The 19,310-nt window shown below is 36.3% G+C and overlaps 1 protein-coding gene across 1 annotated transcript; it reads left to right on the top strand.

The window, feature by feature from the left end:
• LOC106076132 (uncharacterized) lies at positions 1-14,893 on the top strand. The gene is made up of 7 exons (XM_056034220.1): positions 1-112; positions 7,546-7,742; positions 8,430-8,462; positions 9,200-9,268; positions 11,466-11,528; positions 12,517-12,639; positions 14,763-14,893. The coding sequence occupies exons 1-7, from the start codon at positions 23-25 to the stop codon at positions 14,788-14,790; spliced, it is 603 nt and encodes a 200-aa protein (XP_055890195.1). The 5' UTR covers positions 1-22; the 3' UTR covers positions 14,791-14,893.
• The last annotated feature ends 4,417 nt before the right edge of the window (positions 14,894-19,310 follow it).

Here is a 19,310-nt window from a genome sequence, read left to right as displayed (position 1 = left end):
GGTCGTTCAGTATAATATACTAATGACTTGCGCTCACCTAGTCATAATGGGGCCAACTAAAGATAAAGCCCGAGTTAAGCTTGATAAAGGAGCCATTTATATGCCCATTTCAGTAAGTGGATCATAAGTTAGATTATTCTCTTTAAATTGTCCAAAATGAAAATAAAAAATTGTGTCGGGTCTATTGTAGATCTAGTATTAAATTTAAATCTATTTTGATTATTATCTGATTAAATATACTGCTATAACTTAGCAATTAACCTCAACGAAAGTTATATAAAACAGAACGTTTAATAATCAGTTATAAACTGGATCTAGAGCCAAACCCAGAGTCACATCTCAGGCCTTCTTGTTTACATCGCTAATCATCGGCCATCTTCCTTCCTCTGTTCTCTATCGTATCCTCTGGTACACAATGTCGCGCCAAATAACAGTGCGTAATGTAGAGTCATAACACTGCCCCCTCCTTAGTTATGTTCGTCCCGAACATGACCAGATTTTCGACAGGGCTACAGAATTGTCAGTGCAGATGAAGTTGTGGCAAGAAAGTTAGAGTTCCACTGAAGGCCAGGTCATAAACACACTGTCATTTTCAGCCATCTCCCGAAGGTAGGCATTTCTACAAATGTCCATTAACCACATTATCAGTGTCCAGTTTCCGCTGAAATTGATTCATCTTTTACTCTGCGTTGTGAAGGCAGACGTACACATGTTTGTCAAGTCCAGACCTGTTGATGGTTTTTCTGGTATCTGCATTGTTCATTCGAGATGCCGCCCGTACAGTTCTTATTAGATTTCTGTCTGCAGTTAGTACTGGTAGCCAAACAGAAGTATTGGACACAGACCCAACGTTGTCTGATTTGGTCACGCCCATTGAAGCACTCATAGCAAGGACATCGAAAGCAATAGTTTCACTCTGCCTATAGGTCACTCCTCTAGTTTCTTCATCTAGCGTTTTCTTTTCGTGTCTGCGCTTATCGTTGAAAAGGGTGCCACTTTCTTTATCTTGAAAGCTAGACGCATCTGATTTGTCATTATGATCATGGACGGCGCTGCCACCACCAACACTTTCCTTGTAACTACCCGTATAGCCACAACAATGATTGGTTGATGTTTCAATCTCCGCTCTTCTAGGATGTAGCTGGCCTTCCAATTTGTTCCACTTCAGTTTGTCCCTTTTATGATACCTGTTTACTGACAGATTAGACCATTTTGGTATGGTCGTATGTTCGATTCGTTTCACCTGAATGCCTTCCACACCATCATCAAGCAATGGGAACTCTATGTGTCCATATTGTACAGTTCCACTTCCAATGTTTAGAGATAAACCAAATTCCTGCATAAAATCCAGACCAAGGATGCAGTCGTCGACAAAATTGGCGATCAGAAAATCATGACTAAATGGTTGACTTCCTATTTCAAAATTAAGCCGTACCTGTCCTAATAGAGGTAACAGTTCGCCACCTGCCGTTTTAAGAGTGTAGTCATTCACTCGTATTATTTCCTGATCTCCGATCAGACTGGGTCCAACTATCGACCGCGTAGCCCCTGTGTCCAAGAGGAACCTATAAGAACCAGCGCCAATCTTTCCCTGCACTCTCAAAGTTCTGCTTTGTTCTAACACTCTGAAACGAGTCTTTATTCTCGGAGTTTCGATTTTCTGGGTTGCCAGTTCTTGCTCCCTAAGCCCGTAGAATCGTAGCGGTTGACGTTCTGATGCATAGCCTTGGCCTTGGAACAACATGTTACAATTCCTCCGTACATGACCTGGAGTGTTACAATTCCAACAACGGAAAGTCTTTTTACTACGCCTTGAGGTCTGATAATATTCCCGTTCATTTAAAGCCTTTTCTACCATTCTTCGAATCCGCCTCGGCAGATCCTCCTCTTCCGCCACATTTAACGTCCGACAATAGTGTATGTTCCTCGCTGAAACTTCGGCCGCCTCGTAGGACAGGGCATATATGAGGGCTTCGTTGATTTTCCGTTTTCCGCTTATTTGGATGGCTTTCTTAAGTTCCGAATCTCGCACTCCATCTATGAAAGCATCAGTGACCAGAACATCCAAAAGTTCCTGTGTTGCCGATGGGTAAGCAAGACGGGCGAGCCGTTCTACGTCAGCTGCTAATTCCTGTAATGTCTCTCCGTTTTTCTGTTGTCGATTCTTTAATTGCATCCTGAAAACTTCCTGCAGGTGTTCATTGCCGTATCGTAGTTCCATTGTTTTGACCATGGCATCGTAGTCTGTCCGATCCGTCATAGTCTGTAACAATTCGGCTGCCTTTCCTCTGAGTGCCAATATAAGACCAGTTGCTTTCTCTGCCTGGGTATCCCATCTGTTGATTTGCGCCGCCGCCTCGAATTGTAATCGATACACCGACCAAGACACAGAGCCGTCAAACACCGGTGGTTTAATCTTCCCAGTCATTTCAGTCACAGTGGCACCCGCATCTTGTTTCTTTTGCCGCTCCGCCTTCATTTCATTTCGTAATTGTTGAATTTTAGAATCAACATCTCCCACCATTTGGGACCTTAATTCAGCGACCTCATTTCTTAATTGTTATTTGAAACTGTCTATGTCATTTTTCAATTGAGACACAAAGGATGCTATTGAGCTCAGTTTATTACCTAATTCGTCTTTAAGTTCATCCTTTACTGATTTCAGGTCTTCCTTCATTTGTTCTTGCATCGATTGAAAATGCTCCCTCATATCCGGTTCTTTTTCAAACAAATAGGTGTCCGGATCCTGCTCTTCATCTATGATGCTTTGCCTAATACGTTCTATGAGTGCCTTCTTGATGCCGCTTACGTTCAGCTCCCTCCCTCTCAGTTCCTGTCTAAGTTCCTGTAATGACAGTTGACTAAGTGTTTTCTTAGACGCCATCCCGTATCAAAACGTTGATCAACTAAAACCAAAACTTATGTTGATCTACCCGAAAATGGAATCGTTCAATGTCTTATACCTTATGCCCAAAGTACGGCCCGCGGGCCAGAACCGGCCCACGATGTTGTTTCATTCGGCCCACCGAAACGTCGGCACAAAAAGTAGAAAATCCTCCCCCCTTAAAAATAGTTGTAAATGTATTTTTACCTTCGTTAGGGCCCTCACTTTTTCTGTGATGGATTGATACCATGACCTTTAACGAGTGTGCGATTTTGAGTTTTTGAAATGGAACTCTGAATGTAGAATCTACCAGGAAAAGTGAATGGATCTTTTTTGTGAAACATGATAAGCCAACATAGTTTGTTTTGTAAAGAAAGTCTGACTGTTTCAAACAAAAAAAAACATATACAGCGGCATTATAAAACAAATATGGCGGCCTTCTTGGTTTAAGCAGCGTCTTGGTTAAACTACGCCTAGAGATTGGAGGACCGATGAGAATATTTACCGAAAAGAGACAAGAAAATAAGTTGGTGGTAAAGGTAGCTACAATGTTGCTCACATTTTAAGTAGAAAAATGAAACCATTTTAACTTATAAGACGCGTAAAAAATGATAGACTTTAACTATCCCATTTATTAATGTAAGTACTAGATCCAATAGTTTCAAATAGTTTCAGTGAATTTTGATTTCATTTTTTGTACCTTTTTGTTGATGTCTCCCGCGACATGCGTTTCGAAAGTTAAAATGGCCCGCAGGTCGAATAAGGTTGAGCATCACTGCTATAGAGTATAATAGAGTTATCAACTGGATCTAGTACTGTAGTACAAAAGTCTATGCTATAAAAATATATTGTATAGTTAAACTATAAACGAAGAAAACACATTTGAAGTTGACGAATTTAAAAAAAATGCTAGGGGTTTACCGAAGACTGGAAAACATGGCAAGGGGTCTACGAGGCAAGAATTTGGGAACCGCTGATCTAGACCGTAAATTTTACCTTATTTTTCTTATGTGGGGGCGGGTGGAAAAGGAGCGCTTATCTTTGCAGTTAATATATCATATGGCTCATGGGCGTAGCCAGGATTTTTTTGCTCATAGAATTTTGAGTATGAAATTTGCTTTTTTATTTTGAAGAGGTGTTTTTTTTAGCTGCTAACCCCGCTGGAGGGGAGGGGGTAAACAACAAACTCTTCTTGGCTACGCTCATATAATCTGGTGACTGATGTATGGTTTAGTCGTGACAAAGGGGTCTTATCGTAAATTTCGGAGGGAGTTTTAAAATCAAAATCTTCTTTACCTATGCTCTTGAAATAGTCGTTTGCATTTTTCTTTTTTTTTTGTTTTATAGAAAAGGGGGATTTAACAACAAAACCCCTGGTAGGGGATTTTAAACTCAAAACCCCCTTGGTTGCGCTGGGAAAAGTGATTGTTTGGTATTAAGATCTCACCTAAAAAAAACCCCAACTAAATCAAAGCAAAAAATCAGTCAGTAAACTTCCCCCCCCCAGAGGGATTTCTTATCGGGAATGGGGTTTGAACACCCTAACTCCCACCCCCGGCTACGCTTATGATATAGCATATGGAGATGGTAAATTTTTAATCTAGATTTGTAATCACGGCTAATCTAGATCTAATCTAAATATCTAATATGACTAAAACTAGCCAAAATTAGATATAAAAGGAAACGGCGAATTAGATACAGGACCATATTAGATTTATATCTATTTAACTCAACAGAAATTCATTTCTTCAGTTTGTTTAATAATTTAATAATTTTATTTATAAAGCGCTGTTGACAAACAAAATCTAGGCTAAAGGCGCTGTAATAACATTACAAACACAAACACGACAGCTAAAATGACAGTTAATCTAAAAAAGTTTTAAACAGATAGGTCTTAATGTTCTTCTTAAAAGTGGTGTAGCATGTTGTCTGTCTGATATCAATGGGGAGTGAGTTCCAAACCTTTGGTCCGTGAACTGAAAAAGTACGCAGACCGTAGCTTTTGAGGGAGAAACGTGGCACTACTAAAAGCGTTGAGTCCATTGAGCGCATGGCTCTCTGGAAGACATATGGAGTAATCAGTTCGCTAAGGTACAAGGTCATCTCGTTGTTATATATACACTGATGACAAAGTGTGGCGACCTTGTAATCGATTCTCGCTTTCACGGGAAGCCAATGGAGAGTGCGCAAGAGCGGCGTTGTTCTGTATACGTTGCAGCTTGGCTATTTTGTCATCAGGTATACCTGCTAGCACAGCGTTGCAGTAGTCAAGGCGGGAGAGTTTGAATGCCACAGCTAGCGTTTTTGTTGACTCCGTTGTTAAATATGGTCGATCTGGTCTAATCTGCGCAGTTGCAGATAAAGACCTTTCTAGGGCTGACTTATGTGTGGGTCGAAAGATAGTGTTGAGTCGAAGAAAACTCCAAGACTTCGCACTACATGGACATAAAGAACATGGCAGTTCGTGATAAAGAGAGAATCTGTGCTTTCAACTTTTAAGACGTTGTTCCTAGTGTCAAAGTTAATTATTTCTGTCTTGTCTTCGTTCATCTTGAGTTTATTTTCAACCATCCAATCGCCCACCCTTGCAACGGTACCACTGATTTTCTATGCGAGATGCGACACCTCTGAGGGTACTGATGAATCGTATAACTGTGAGTCATAGGCAAAGAAATGGTATAAGATGCCGGTTGGCCGTATGACACCGCTGAGTGGATATGTTTTGAATAGTTGATTTAAGGAGCAGTCTTATTGCAGTTGACCCATGTCCAGTGGCGTAGCAAGGGTATATGATGCCCAGTGCGGCAGTTTCTCATGATGGCCCTCCCTCCAACGAAATAAAATAGCAAAACTACTTTTTTTTTTCGATCTTATGTGTAGTGATTGTTAAAATAGTGCCATTTTTCCCCATCAATGGCCCAAATTAATACTTAAGTCTGAAAAGTTTCACTCGTTTAAATGAGGAACGTACCGCAATCGGCAGAAATATTCCAATAAAGACAATATTTAGAACTGAATCATCTAGCGGCACAATTAGTTTGTTTTGTATTTAAGGGGACGTACTTATTTGGTCTGGAACTAGCTTGGGTATGAACACATCTACTCTGAGGAGTGGATCGTACTTGGAAAGTTATTTCACAAACTCCTAGAAATTACCTAGATTTTTTCATTGCTATTCTTGTTCTATTTGTTCGCAATGCCCATTAAGTGCCTAATTCTGTTTTGAAAGAAAAGAAATGATGTACAAGATTCTTTTCAGGTAGCATTGTCAGATTTTTACACTTTAGACCTTTTAATCCCTACCGTCAACCATTTGAACCAGAGCTGACAATTCTCAGTCTGAGTTAGCATTTGGCGCGCCTACCGGATTTTTTAGTCTTCAGAAATGACCATGATATAAGAAAAGATAAGATAAATTTTATTGATCCAATCAAATGGAAATACAGTTTGACTACAATTGACCACCTCAGCGTAACTAATGTACAATAACAATATAGATGCACATACGAACAATATTTACACATGAAACACAAACACACTAACAACCAGCGCTTTATAAGACTTCAATGTACTTCTCGATGACGAAATGGAAAGGAGACGACCACTTCGTTCAGATCTTATGTAGCAGTGGTTTAATGGGTGCAGGTTGTTTTTAAGAATCGTGTGTGTTTTGGAAAGGCATCTTTACATTACAGTATCACAATTAACTAGTTGGTGAGGAAAAAGAAAAAACACACACACACATAAAATATAATTTGGATAACAAAATTTTTATTATATCACTTTCATTGCTCAGTGGTCATTAGACTTTACACGAATTTGTTTTCAAACTGACTGAAACTAAAAAGATTCATAGTGAAATAAAATAAACTACAACAATTATCTAGATCTAGGGGTAGGCAGCGTACTGAGCAATGAAGTAACAACATGTATCATGAGCCCCAAAGAAAGTGAGCTTTTAAAAGTGAATTGCATTAAGAGATTGAAACAAACATAGTGTCAATTTGATTCTACCTGGTCTACAGCTTACATTAAATTGAAGAAAGAAAGTAAAAATAACAAAGTAGCAAAATTTAAATCAACATTAGTTAACATTAAAAATAGAGTGGTTTGTCATTGTTCATGTTTGTACAATGTGCAGTTTTTACTGAGAAAAAAATATCCTTAGTTTGATGTTCCTCACCACTTGATGCCCCGTGTGGCCCGCACCACTAGCACATGGCTGGCTACGCCACTGCCCATGTCAATAATAATACTAATTAATTAATTATCAATGTTCTTTTATTTATATATTTAAATGAAATTAATAGTAATACTAATTAATTAATTATCAATGTTCTTTTATTTATATATTTAAATGAAATTAATATAGACAGACACATACAAACACCCATCCATCCATCGATCCATGCATCCATCCATGCATCCATCCATACATACAAACATACATACATACATACATATATATATATATACATCCATCCATCCATCGATACACACATACACACACACAAACACACACACACACACATATATATATATATATATATATATATATATATATATATATATATATATATATATATATATATATATATATATATATATATATATATATATATATATATATATATATATATATATATATATATATATCATAGATCAATATATGTCGAGGTTGTATTGAGAATACTAAGAACAAGGAACAAAGTCATGTTGTCTCCCAAGTTGATTCTGCTAGTTCCACCAGTTCTGCTTGTTCTAGTTCAGACCTGAAGAAACAAAGAGAAAGAGTCAAGCAAGGTCGAGTGACCAAAAAAGATGTTAAAAAGAAATTGAAGACTAAATACATACTAAAGTAAGAAAAACTTTCTTAATATACCAGTATTCATTAATTAAGCTTTTCGTTTCAGTTGTTTTTATTTACTTTTCATAGTCCACATCATTTGTATTTCTGGTAATATAATGTTTTTCAAGTCTTAGTAGATTATCTTATTGTTTATTTTCGATAATAATATAACACTTTGTATATGGGTTGCAATTTTCTTGAGGTTTTGTTTTTTCTTCGTTCTTTGTGCAGTATTGTTGTCTTTAATTGTTTAGACTTTGGCATAGTGGTTTGAAGGCGTTTCGGTTGTTGATAAAATATGTATTTTCTTTCAGTTGTTTTTTGTGTTGGTGCCATTAGAATCTAGTTTCGTGCAGCTATATAGTAACTCTCTTAGCATACATGCTTTCAGAATCATGTAAAACAAACATATGAAGTCAACCGTTTTAAACGTTTTATCTGGAAATTGTGACTGGTACATTTTTTTTTATACATCTCTAGTTATACTTGGCCTGTAGACGTAACATATAGAAAAGAAGGTTTGCTTTGCCATGTTTCAATTATTGTTTTTCTGTAAGTTAGAGACAAAAATGTGTTTTTAAGGCCGTTTCACGAGCAGTCATTTAAGAAAATATTTTATGTTTTAAAAATATATTTTATAACGTGAAAAATATTGGGCATATTAATCTAAACTAAACTTTCAATTTATCTTTACAGGAGACGCAAACAAGAAGAATTAGCTGTGAAAGAGTATGTAATCTGTAACAATTTTCGAAATACATATTTGTCTTTTTTTTTTTATCTAGCAGAGGGAAAAGACGCTACTAGTTTTGTGTGGTCTGTCTGTCCGTCCGTCAGTTAGATCTCAGAAACTAGAATAAAAAATGAAAATCCGACATCATAATATTTTAGATCATTCAAAGCTCTGATACAAAGGCTACTTTTTTTCTTTTCTGAAAGCGAAAAATCAAATTTTTAAAATCAACTATGTAAGAAGGTTTTCATAAAAATACACTTTCTTATTATCGGTGAGCTGTAGCAATGCACTGCAAGTATGGAACATTAAACTAAAGGAATTTGTTTTTTTACGGAATTTTTTTTCTTCCTTTAAGTTTTGAAATAGAGATTGACTCTTTACAAAACAATAAGATCAATTAGATAAGTATTTCAAGACATCAATTAGACCAAGTTCACGTCTAACTTTACATTCACTTTCACCTATCCCTTGGTCTGCTCGACCGTTGGGGCACTACGCAAGATCTGACACCCTTTTTTCTCAATTCTTTTTTTTTTTTTTTTTTTTGCATTTGATAAAATTTCATTCTGATATTGTTTCTGAAAATATAAAAATCTGCCTTTTTACCTACCTGGGTGAGCCACTTCGGGGGTCCATTTTGAGTTTGTGATTCTACACAAACTGTCATTTTAACCTTGTTTTTTCTTTCTTGCTTTAATCTGAATTAGGACTTTTTTTTTCTGTTTCACAGTGTTTTGCCAAAATCCGAATCATGTCCTATATTGCCCGAAAATGAAAGAGATACTTCAAACCAAGAGAGGTAAAAAATACACCATTTTTACAACTATTCACTATTTATAGTAACTAACTCGGGAGGCTCTTTAGTAGGGGAGATGACAATTTACCATATTTTTAACACATTTACAAAAATGGTTTTAAACTTTTTGTTTAAATATTTTTTTTACATTTTTATTGCTAAGTTATGTAAGTCCTGTCATACCAACTACTACATTTACCCAAAAATAATGTTTACTTTTTTTAAGAGAAACAAATCTATTCAGCATGCATATAAGTTGGACATAATGTAAAACATCAATTAAAAATCTAATTATCGTTAATATTATGTTCCGCTATTTTACACGCGATACATAGAGACACCAAAGTATGGTTTGAAAAATTCTCCATAAGGCTAAGGTATATCTAGTTTTTATAACAGACCATCCCACAAATTTAATAAACTGTATTTGATTTATCTGGAATTCATATTTTCACTCACTATAAATATATAAACATCGGAACAATCTATTATAGAAACTTAAAACTAATGCGATGTTTCGGAAGGGAAGTTAAATTTTAATCAGATTTTCAATAGCATTTAGTCTTTTTTTCTCTCGCTATTAACATGACGGACAGACAGACTGATAGACAAAACAAAAAAAAATGCGTCTTTAATCCTTTTATATATATGTTATATACATATTTGGTCTAACTAGTCCATCAAATGAAAAGCTAAAAGAACAAACTCGGTGCACCAATGTCTATGATCCCTCGAGAAGCTGCTCGTAAAGATGACATTTTTTAGTCAAACTAGGATGTGTGACGTAATGGCATTTTTTTCATTTGACGTCATATGGAGTTAATTCTTTAAATGAAATGCTAAAAGATCTCACTCGGTGCACCAATGTCTATGAACAAGCTGCTCGTATAGATGATATTTTTTAGTCTAACTTGGCCGTGTGACGTAGTGGATTTTTTTTCCTTTAATGTCATATGGAATAACTTCATTAAATAAAATGCTAAAACAACTCGGTATAGTAATGTTTTTTAAACCTCGTAATGTGACGCGCATTTTAAAAAGATATAATAGCTAGATTTAGATCTAATCTAGTTTTTTTATACTAGATCTAGATTTTTTTCCACTAGAGCTAGATTTTTAAAACTAGATTTATATTTAAGTTCTAATTAAAATCATTGTAGAATCTAGATCTAGAATTTCTTGGTAAAGTTTAGAATGTTTGTTGTTTTACATGTTTCGGATGTTCTATCAGAGTTGTAGTCCAAACCTTCCGCAGGACGACGGGGGATGGGAGCGGACAGGGTTTGAACCTGGGACCATCGATGAATCCAAACGACAGTCCAGCGCGCCAACCGCACTACCAGACAGCAATGATTTAGACTAGATCAAGATATATAATTTTAATTTCTAGGCTTAAAGTGTAGATTTTTATTTCTAAAGTCTAGATTGTCAATATGTCAATATTGCAATGTTATAAAATACTAAAACTAATATTTTAAAATTGTATATTGCGATTAGTCTCTAATCGATTATCTAGTCTGTTACATCTACATTTTCCCAAATATGTATTCTATATCTAGATATAGTAGATATGGATATTGAGAGTGCTAAATTTTAGTTTTGTTCCATTTAAATGAAAATTCTCAATACATAAAAGATTATCTAAAATCGCTCTCCTGACATATTGTACGTATCCGGTAGTTGTCATTCCGTAAAGTGTTGGTATATTATCAATAATAGGCTATTAGTTTGTAACCACTTGTCATTAGGTTAAAAGCAATACATGGTCTTGCGGTTAGCGCGCAGGACTGATTATCTCTACTGTCTCGATTTCATACTCTGCTCGATGCACGCCTCCGTCGACCTGCGGGAGATTTTACATTAAAAAAAAATTATTTAGAACTCCAAATGAATCTTTGAAACATTATTACTTTTAACAATCAAAACATAAACACGTCTTGAATATTCCTTACGAATAGGCGGATACGACAGGGATCCGTGTCACTCGGGGGCCGCCTCTGGGTTTGTGTGGCAACACAAACTCTCTTTGTAATCTTATTTTTTGAGGATTTGATTGACGCTTAAACAAAAAAATAGATTAATTAGATATTCACTAAAAGACATCAGTTAGGCCAGAATCGCATTTAACTTTACATTCACTTTCACCTATCATTTGGTCTGCTTTGTTTTGAATTAGGACTTTTTTTTTTGTGTTTTACAGTGTCGACACCGAGTCAAGTGCTTCGTTATTAGTTCATACAGGTCTGCAACCGGTCCAAGAGAGGTAAGTTTTCTACTTTCATTAATTTATTTCTATTTATCTTATTTTAGGTAGTGTAATTTTTTTTTACGAACCAAAAGGAAGAGCCATTGTCTGTTTTTTTTTTTTTTGTAGTCTATCTGTCTGTCTGACCGTTTTGTAGGTTTAGATCGCTATTTAGATGCTCGGAAATTTTACATGTAACAGATACATTCTTTCTTTGGAAGCGCTTTTCGCTTTTATTTTTTTAAAATTAATTTGGCAAAATTTAAAATAATTATTTAATACGTAAAATTTTTTTTCATTGTAAAAATAGTTTTTAAAAAATATAATACTTTTATGAGTGTTTCTTGGTATATTAGTTACTAACATTTATTAGAAAACTTTTTAAAAGCTATTTTATAAATTGCTAGCCACCCAAAAAGAAAGAACACTCTGAATTCAAATCTACTCTATACACAAAACATTAAAAGGCTTTGGAAGTCGACATTAAAATGGCATTACAGTCGATACTGAGGCAACTTGCACTTGCATAGTTACACCCTGATGGAGTTTAAATGGTGCCGTGTAACCTCTTTATTGTAGGTTATCGTGAGTGTGTAGTCTTGTGTTGTATTGCGTGGTCTTTTCTTGTTGTACTTGAATACTATGTATAAGGCAGATGTCAGCAGAGGACGAGTTTAATGATTAAATATATCCTGGCTAATGTAGCCACAAAGTTACATATAGCAATACCATCAAATATAAGCACATCTCCGTGTTCCAAATGCATAAGACTTCACAAAGTATATATTGTTACGCAGAGAAATTACATGTATCTCCTTAATCTGCAGAAACCCAAAGTTAATTGAGGTTTCGTACTCATGGTCAGTTACAGATTAATAAGTCTCCTCGCGAAAAAAAGCACGAGATAATCAAATGATTACTAAGTCACAGTGAGTCTCAAACAAGTATGTGACATGTCGGGTTTAAACTCTATCGGCATTTATCTTTTTTTTTTAATCTCTGCTAGTCAAGTACACTGTGTTGATCCTTCTAAGGAAAACTGCTTCCAACCCGTGACAGAACCTCAGTCTGGAGGACAAGACAAACCTACAGCTCATGATAAAGCCTCTGGGTTACGAGGTTTTGTAAAGTAAGTATTTCAATGTCAAATAATTATAAAAGTAGAAATATATGGAAGAACTTAATGCAAGCACTAGAGTTTTTTCCCCTCTGAATAATGTACAGACAGGTTCAATGTAAATAGACAAATTCTAGCTCAATAAATTTTTTTCTAAAGATGTCTCCAAAGCATTTGTATTGGGAACTATATAATGCGGGCCCACATGTCACCTCGATAGCGTCCCTAAATGTGAAATTAGGGAAAATGTTTTGTTTTTTTATTTCCAGCTCGAAATATTTTATTGTATGTGCTTTGCATTTTTTAAAAAGGAAGTAGGCGAAAATATAAAGGAAAAATTGGTTTGGGGAAAACTAAAAGGTACCGCTTCCATCGCGAAAGGTGATTAGGCTAAACATAATTAATAAAGCCTTCCCTTTTTTTTAAATAGTTGTTATGACATGATTAGAATTTAGTATTTATATCTGGAATAAGGGGAAAGTTTTACTTAGCGACAAGTGACGTGACAGATAGTTAAAAAACAAGAACGCTTTAAGTGACGCTACAAACAAGACGTTTTGTGTAGAACAGTAGGAATAACAAGTAATAGATATACGGCTTTACTGAAAGACATTGGACGGATCCCTTCTTAAGTATTAAACTATTTATATTTGTTTGATACTAGTGTCGACTACTTCTATTGATTGTTTTGGCATTTCGCCGGTGTTCCTGATTTAGTTGAAGGTTACTTCCTGTTTATTACATTGTTTGCATTCGACACCGCGGAAGAGCCATAACAAGTATAAGCTGTTGTGACCTAAAGAGGATTCATGAACCAATATGAGTTCACATTACCTAGTAGCGGGTATAGCTAAAAATATTCAATTAGAATTATAGCTAGATTTAGGTATTTAGATCAAAAGGTCAGTGTTAAGTGTGCTGGCATGTTCGTCCAGAGGTGTACTGGTCCCTTCTTGTACTGCCTAGGTTATTAAGTATAACCTCCAGGTATACAATTCAACTAATGTATGCAACAAAAGACTTTACAAAGTCGCAGGTAAACATATTTACATGGTTTATTTACATGAATAAAATAAAGGTGTAAATACATGGCCATTAACTCACAGGCCGACATAACAAAAAGTAAACAAAAGATACTCAAAAATAATATGGCACACAGCCCTAGTCATATGTTACATTATCGTCACATTCTGGTTATCAAAAATACAGGTCACAGGCCTCAGGTCAACACATGACCACTTTTGACCATTGGGTTACAAACTTCCGGCTTACACAGCCAACTAAAGGTCACATGCCTCAGGTCGAAATACGACCACTTTTGGCTACACTATGGTTACAGGCTTCAGGCTTACACTAGCCACTTTTAGCCAAAAAAAAACAAACAAAATGGTCATGATGAACTATAGGCTTCAGGGAAACCTATGAGCCTACAAGCTTCATAGAATCCCACCTATAGCCATCCGTTTGGTAAAGCCCATCTGATGATTCAATACAGGTTGAATCCCTCAGAGACAAGGCTATAAAAATATGTAAAGTCCATCTGATGATTCAATACAGGTTGAATCCCTCAGAAAAAGGTTACAAAAATATGTCACGTTTGGGAGTACCCCAGGATGCAGAACATCAGGGTAAAAAAAAATATACTGCCTGGAAATCATTTGGGGCTATATCTATTAATAAATACATTATATAAAATACATTAATACTAAAGACATACTTAGCCCAAAGATCTCCAGAGCAGGGCACACTTCTCCGAGTACCCCATGACACACGACCACTAACAGAAAAAATACTATACACAACACAGGTCAAGTGGTCAAGCTGGTAACTCAGGAGCAAGTGGCAACTAAACACAGTTTGCAAGGCCTTTTATAAACTACATAAGTGGAATCACTCCTAATTATACAAGTAATCAAAAATAGTTATTTCCCCATTATGTCACAGTTGTAGAAAAAAGATAATTGAGTCAGAGCTGTTGTCGTTATACTATACAAAATAACTTCTTTTGCGTTATGGGGCGGTATTGAAAAAAAAAACAATAAGAAACTCCCTCTTTTGCCCTTCACATTTGTTAATAAAAGACAATATAATTTAAATGCGTTTTGTAATGTAATGCTGTTTTCTATTTTCCACAGGAACTATCAGATATGCAGAGTTAGCTAGACTTGTGAGCCTTTTTGCTAAAGAACTAAAGAGGAAAAGTACCTAACAATGGATAGTTATATTTTGAAAGGAGTTTTTGTTTAGTGCCGCATCCTAATAAAAGAAGATTATTTTTTTGCGTTTTGTCTGTTGGTCGGTCTTTCCGTCATGATTAGATTAACAAATAACACTAGAGGCAATTGTAAATCTGATTTAACCTTTAATTTTTCATTCAGAAATATTTCAATAATTTTAAGTATCTATAATAAATTGTTCCGGATGTTTTTTGAAAAACAAATCAATGTCAATGAATATTGTTTGCTCTTCTAACTTATATTAAATTTTATTTCCATGCTTAAACGTTGCAAGAAACACATGATCTTTAATATATCGTTCCGGTTTTTTAATGTAAATTGCATATAAATGCTAAATAAAAATATCTTTACTGATTTATATTTCATTAGCTATAAAGTTGTTCCGGATATTGTTTTATAAAAAATAAATTATGTCAAAAGATTGTTTGAAATCGCATAATTGACTAATATTACACTTATATTCTAATTATCGTTAATATTATGCTACGATTTTTAAGGAAAACAACTTCCTAACACCAAAGTATGGTTTGAAAAAATCTCCATAAGGCTATGGTACATCTAATTTTCATAACAGACCATCCCACAAATTTAATAAACGGCATTTGATTAATCTGGAATTCTTATTTTCTCTCACTATAAATATATAAACATCCGGAACAATCTATAATAGAAACTTAAAACTAATGCCATGTTTCGGAAAGGAAATTAAATTTTAATCAGATTTTCAATAGCTTTTAGTCTTTTTTTTCTCGTTATTAACATAATGGACAGACAGACTGACGGACAAAACAAAAAAAAAAGCGTCTTTAATCCTTATATATATATGTAGTTAGTCTAACTAGTCCATCAAATGAAATGCTAAAAGAACTCACTCGGTGCACCAATGTCTATGAACACTCGACAAGCTGCTCGTATAGATGACATTTTTTTTTGTCTAACTAGGACGTGTGACGTAATGGAATTTTTTTCCGTTGACCTCATATGGAGTTAATTCTTTAAATGAAATGCTAAAAGAAATCACTCGATGCACCAATGTCTATGAACACTCGACAAGCTTCTCGTATAAATGATATTTTTTAGTCTAACTAGGCCGTGTGACGTAATGGAATTTTTTTTCGTTGACGTCATATGGAGTTAATTCTTTAAATGAAATGCTAAAAGATCTCACTCGGTGCACCAATGTCTATGAACCCTCAACAAGCTGCTCGTATAGATGACATTTTTTAGTCTAACTAGGCCGTGTGACGTAGTTGATTTTTTTTCCTTTGACGTCATATGGAATAAATTCTTTTAATAATAATAATAATAATAAATTGATAGCACTAAACACGGCTCCTTTACCGACTACTGGACGGCGCTTTGGTCCGACCCGCTACAGTACAATGTGCAGGCTGACTGGATCGAGGAAATCCAAACTAAAAACAACCTAATACCAGAAATGTCTGATGAGGATTTCACAGCTGAGGAAGTCTCCGCAGCTATTTCAAAAACCCACAACTGGACTGCTCCTGGACCGGACAATATACACAACTTTTGGCTGAAAAAACTTACAGCCGTACATGCACCACTAACATCAAGTTTTAACGAGCTAATATCAGAACCGTCTTCAATGCTGTTAGAACTCACTGAAGGGAGAACATCTCTCCTCCCCAAAAAAGGGGATCCGAACCAACCATCAAACTATCGCCCTATCACTTGTCTGTCAGTGGTGTATAAACTATTAACTTCACTTTTAAAAAGTAAAATGTATAAATTTTGTTCTGCCCATAAGCTACTAGCAGATGAACAACAAGGTTGCATTGAAGAGTCGATGGGCTGTAAAGTACAGCTAACTATAGATGGTATTATATTGCATCAAGCTAATAGAAGAAAGAGAAATTTACACATGTGTTACATCGACTACAAAAAAGCTTTCGATTCAGTTCCGCATGATTGGCTATTAAAAACCCTGGACATCCATAGAATCAACCCAAGAATAAAACAACTATTGAAAGTCTGTATGGATAATTGGAAAATAAACCTGCACCTTAATCGTGATAAACTAGGTTCTGTGCACATAAGAAGAGGTATATACCAGGGTGACTCACTATCTCCACTCTGGTTCTGCCTAGCGATTAATCCTCTATCTACATTACTCCAAGACTCTACAAACGGTTTTAGGGTTGACACTAAATGTACAAAATGTGTGTCCCACTTATTATACATGGATGATCTAAAGCTATATGCAGAAACCGAGCAAAAATTACACACCTTAATCAAAACGGTAAAATGCTTTAGTGACGATATCTGTATGTCTTTTGGCCTGGATAAGTGTGGCATCATAAGCATTAAAAAGGGCAAGGCAACGAACACCAACATTGAATGTGAAGGCATCGAGGAATTGAACTCCGCCTCTATTTATAAATATCGTGGAATAAACCAGAATGCCAAGATAAACCATAAGAAATTAAAAGAGGACTTTCTTGGCAAATATAAGCAAAGAGTTAATAAAATCCTCAACACCAAACTGTCTGGCAGTAATCTCATCACTGCAATAAACAGCTGGGCCGTCCCTGTGCTCCTTTACACGTTCGGTGTGATCAAATGGACTGACACCGACCTACATGACATTGACAGACTCACTAGGAAATTACTAACCAAGTTTCGATGCCTACACCCCAAGTCCTCCACCATAAGGTTATACCTGCCCAGGAAGGATGGGGGTCGTGGATTGCAGAACATCTTCAAATTGTGTAAGATGCAAGTTTTAAAAATACGATCAAAACTGCTCGCCTCCAGCAACAAATTAGTTTCCTTCCTACGGAAATACGACTCCGATGCAACCCCCCTGAACCTACACAATGCTGATGTCAATATCGGTTTGGACGACGTAGGGCATGAGATTCGCCAATGGGAAGAAAAAACACTCCACGGAAAATTTCCGGCTTCATTATATGGGGACAACATCGACAAGGCTGCTTCCTTAACATGGCTCAAAGCAGGTCATCTCTACCCTGAAACAGAAGGCTTTGTTACAGCAATACAGGACAGAGTAATCAGGACAAAAAATTACGAGAAGCATATCCTGAAACTCAATGTTGTCGACAAATGCCGAAAATGTGGAAATGTGGGCGAGTCGATTGAACACATTATGGCAGGATGTCCAGCCCTATCAGAATCAGCCTACCTAGGTCGCCATAACCAAGTTGCAAAGTTAATACACCAACACTTGGCTTTGACGTACAAATTGATCGGCAAGGACACTCCCCCTTATTATAAATACTCTCCGCAAGAGGTTCTTGAGTCTACTGATCATCTGCTGTACTGGGATAGGCCTATTCTGACCGACAAAACGGTAGATTTCAATCGCCCGGATCTGCTGTTCATCGATAAAAAAGAAAAAACCGCTACCATTATCGATATCGCCGTATCATTGTCTCATAATTTAAGAAAAACTGAGATAGAAAAACAAAGAAAATATGGGAACCTAGGCTTGGAGATTAAGCGTCTATGGAAATTGTCCAAAATAACAATATACCCCATTGTTATATCAACCGAGGGGATAATAACAACTGACCTCACAGACACCTTCAAGGCCCTTAACATTCCTAGGAACATCTTCGTTGCCTGTCAGAGGGCGGTACTGCTGCAGACCTGCCACATCACCAGAAAATTCCTCAGTGGAAACTGTTAAAGGGACTACGATGAATTTTGTTTCTCTTTAGCGAAACTCGACCCTGGCAGCGCCAGAGAATGACTACTCGTTCATTTCTAACATAATAATAATGCTTTAGTGACGATATCTGTATGTCTTTTGGCCTGGATAAGTGTGGCATCATAAGCATTAAAAAGGGCAAGGCAACGAACACCAACATTGAACTTGAAGGCATCGAGGAATTGAACTCCGCCTCTATTTATAAATATCTTGGAATAAACCAGAATGCCAAGATAAACCATAAGAAATTAAAAGAGGACTTTCTTGGCAAATATAGGCAAAGAGTTAATAAAATCCTCAACACCAAACTGTCTGGCAGTAATCTCATCACTGCAATAAACAGCTGGGCCGTCCCTGTGCTCCTTTACACGTTCGGTGTGATCAAATGGACTGACACCGACCTACATGACATTGACAGACTCACTAGAAAATTACTAACCAAGTTTCGATGCCTACACCCCAAGTCCTCCACCATAAGGTTATACCTGCCCAGGAAGGATGGGGGTCGTGGATTGCAGAACATCTTCAAATTGTGTAAGATGCAAGTTTTAAAAATACGATCAAAACTGCTCGCCTCCAGCAACAAATTAGTTTCCTTCCTACGGAAATACGACTCCGATGCAACCCCTCTGAACCTACACAATGCTGATGTCAATATCGGTTTGGACGACGTAGGGCATGAGATTCGCCAATGGGAAGAAAAAACACTCTCCAGCCCTATCAGAATCAGCCTACCTAGGTCGCCATAACCA

This window comes from Biomphalaria glabrata, chromosome 6 (genome assembly GCF_947242115.1).
Source record: "Biomphalaria glabrata chromosome 6, xgBioGlab47.1, whole genome shotgun sequence".
NCBI lineage: Eukaryota > Metazoa > Mollusca > Gastropoda > Planorbidae > Biomphalaria > Biomphalaria glabrata.
This window is presented reverse-complemented; position numbering and strand designations above follow the sequence as displayed.

Coding starts and splice junctions, on each gene's coding strand:
- LOC106076132 (XM_056034220.1), top strand. CDS start 23: ATGACTTGCGCTCACCTAGTCATAATGGGGCCAACTAAAGATAAAGCC. Junction 113..7,545: donor CCATTTATATGCCCATTTCA/GTAAGTGGATCA, acceptor TATATATCATAG/ATCAATATATGTCGAGGTTG. Junction 9,269..11,465: donor GATACTTCAAACCAAGAGAG/GTAAAAAATACA, acceptor TGTGTTTTACAG/TGTCGACACCGAGTCAAGTG.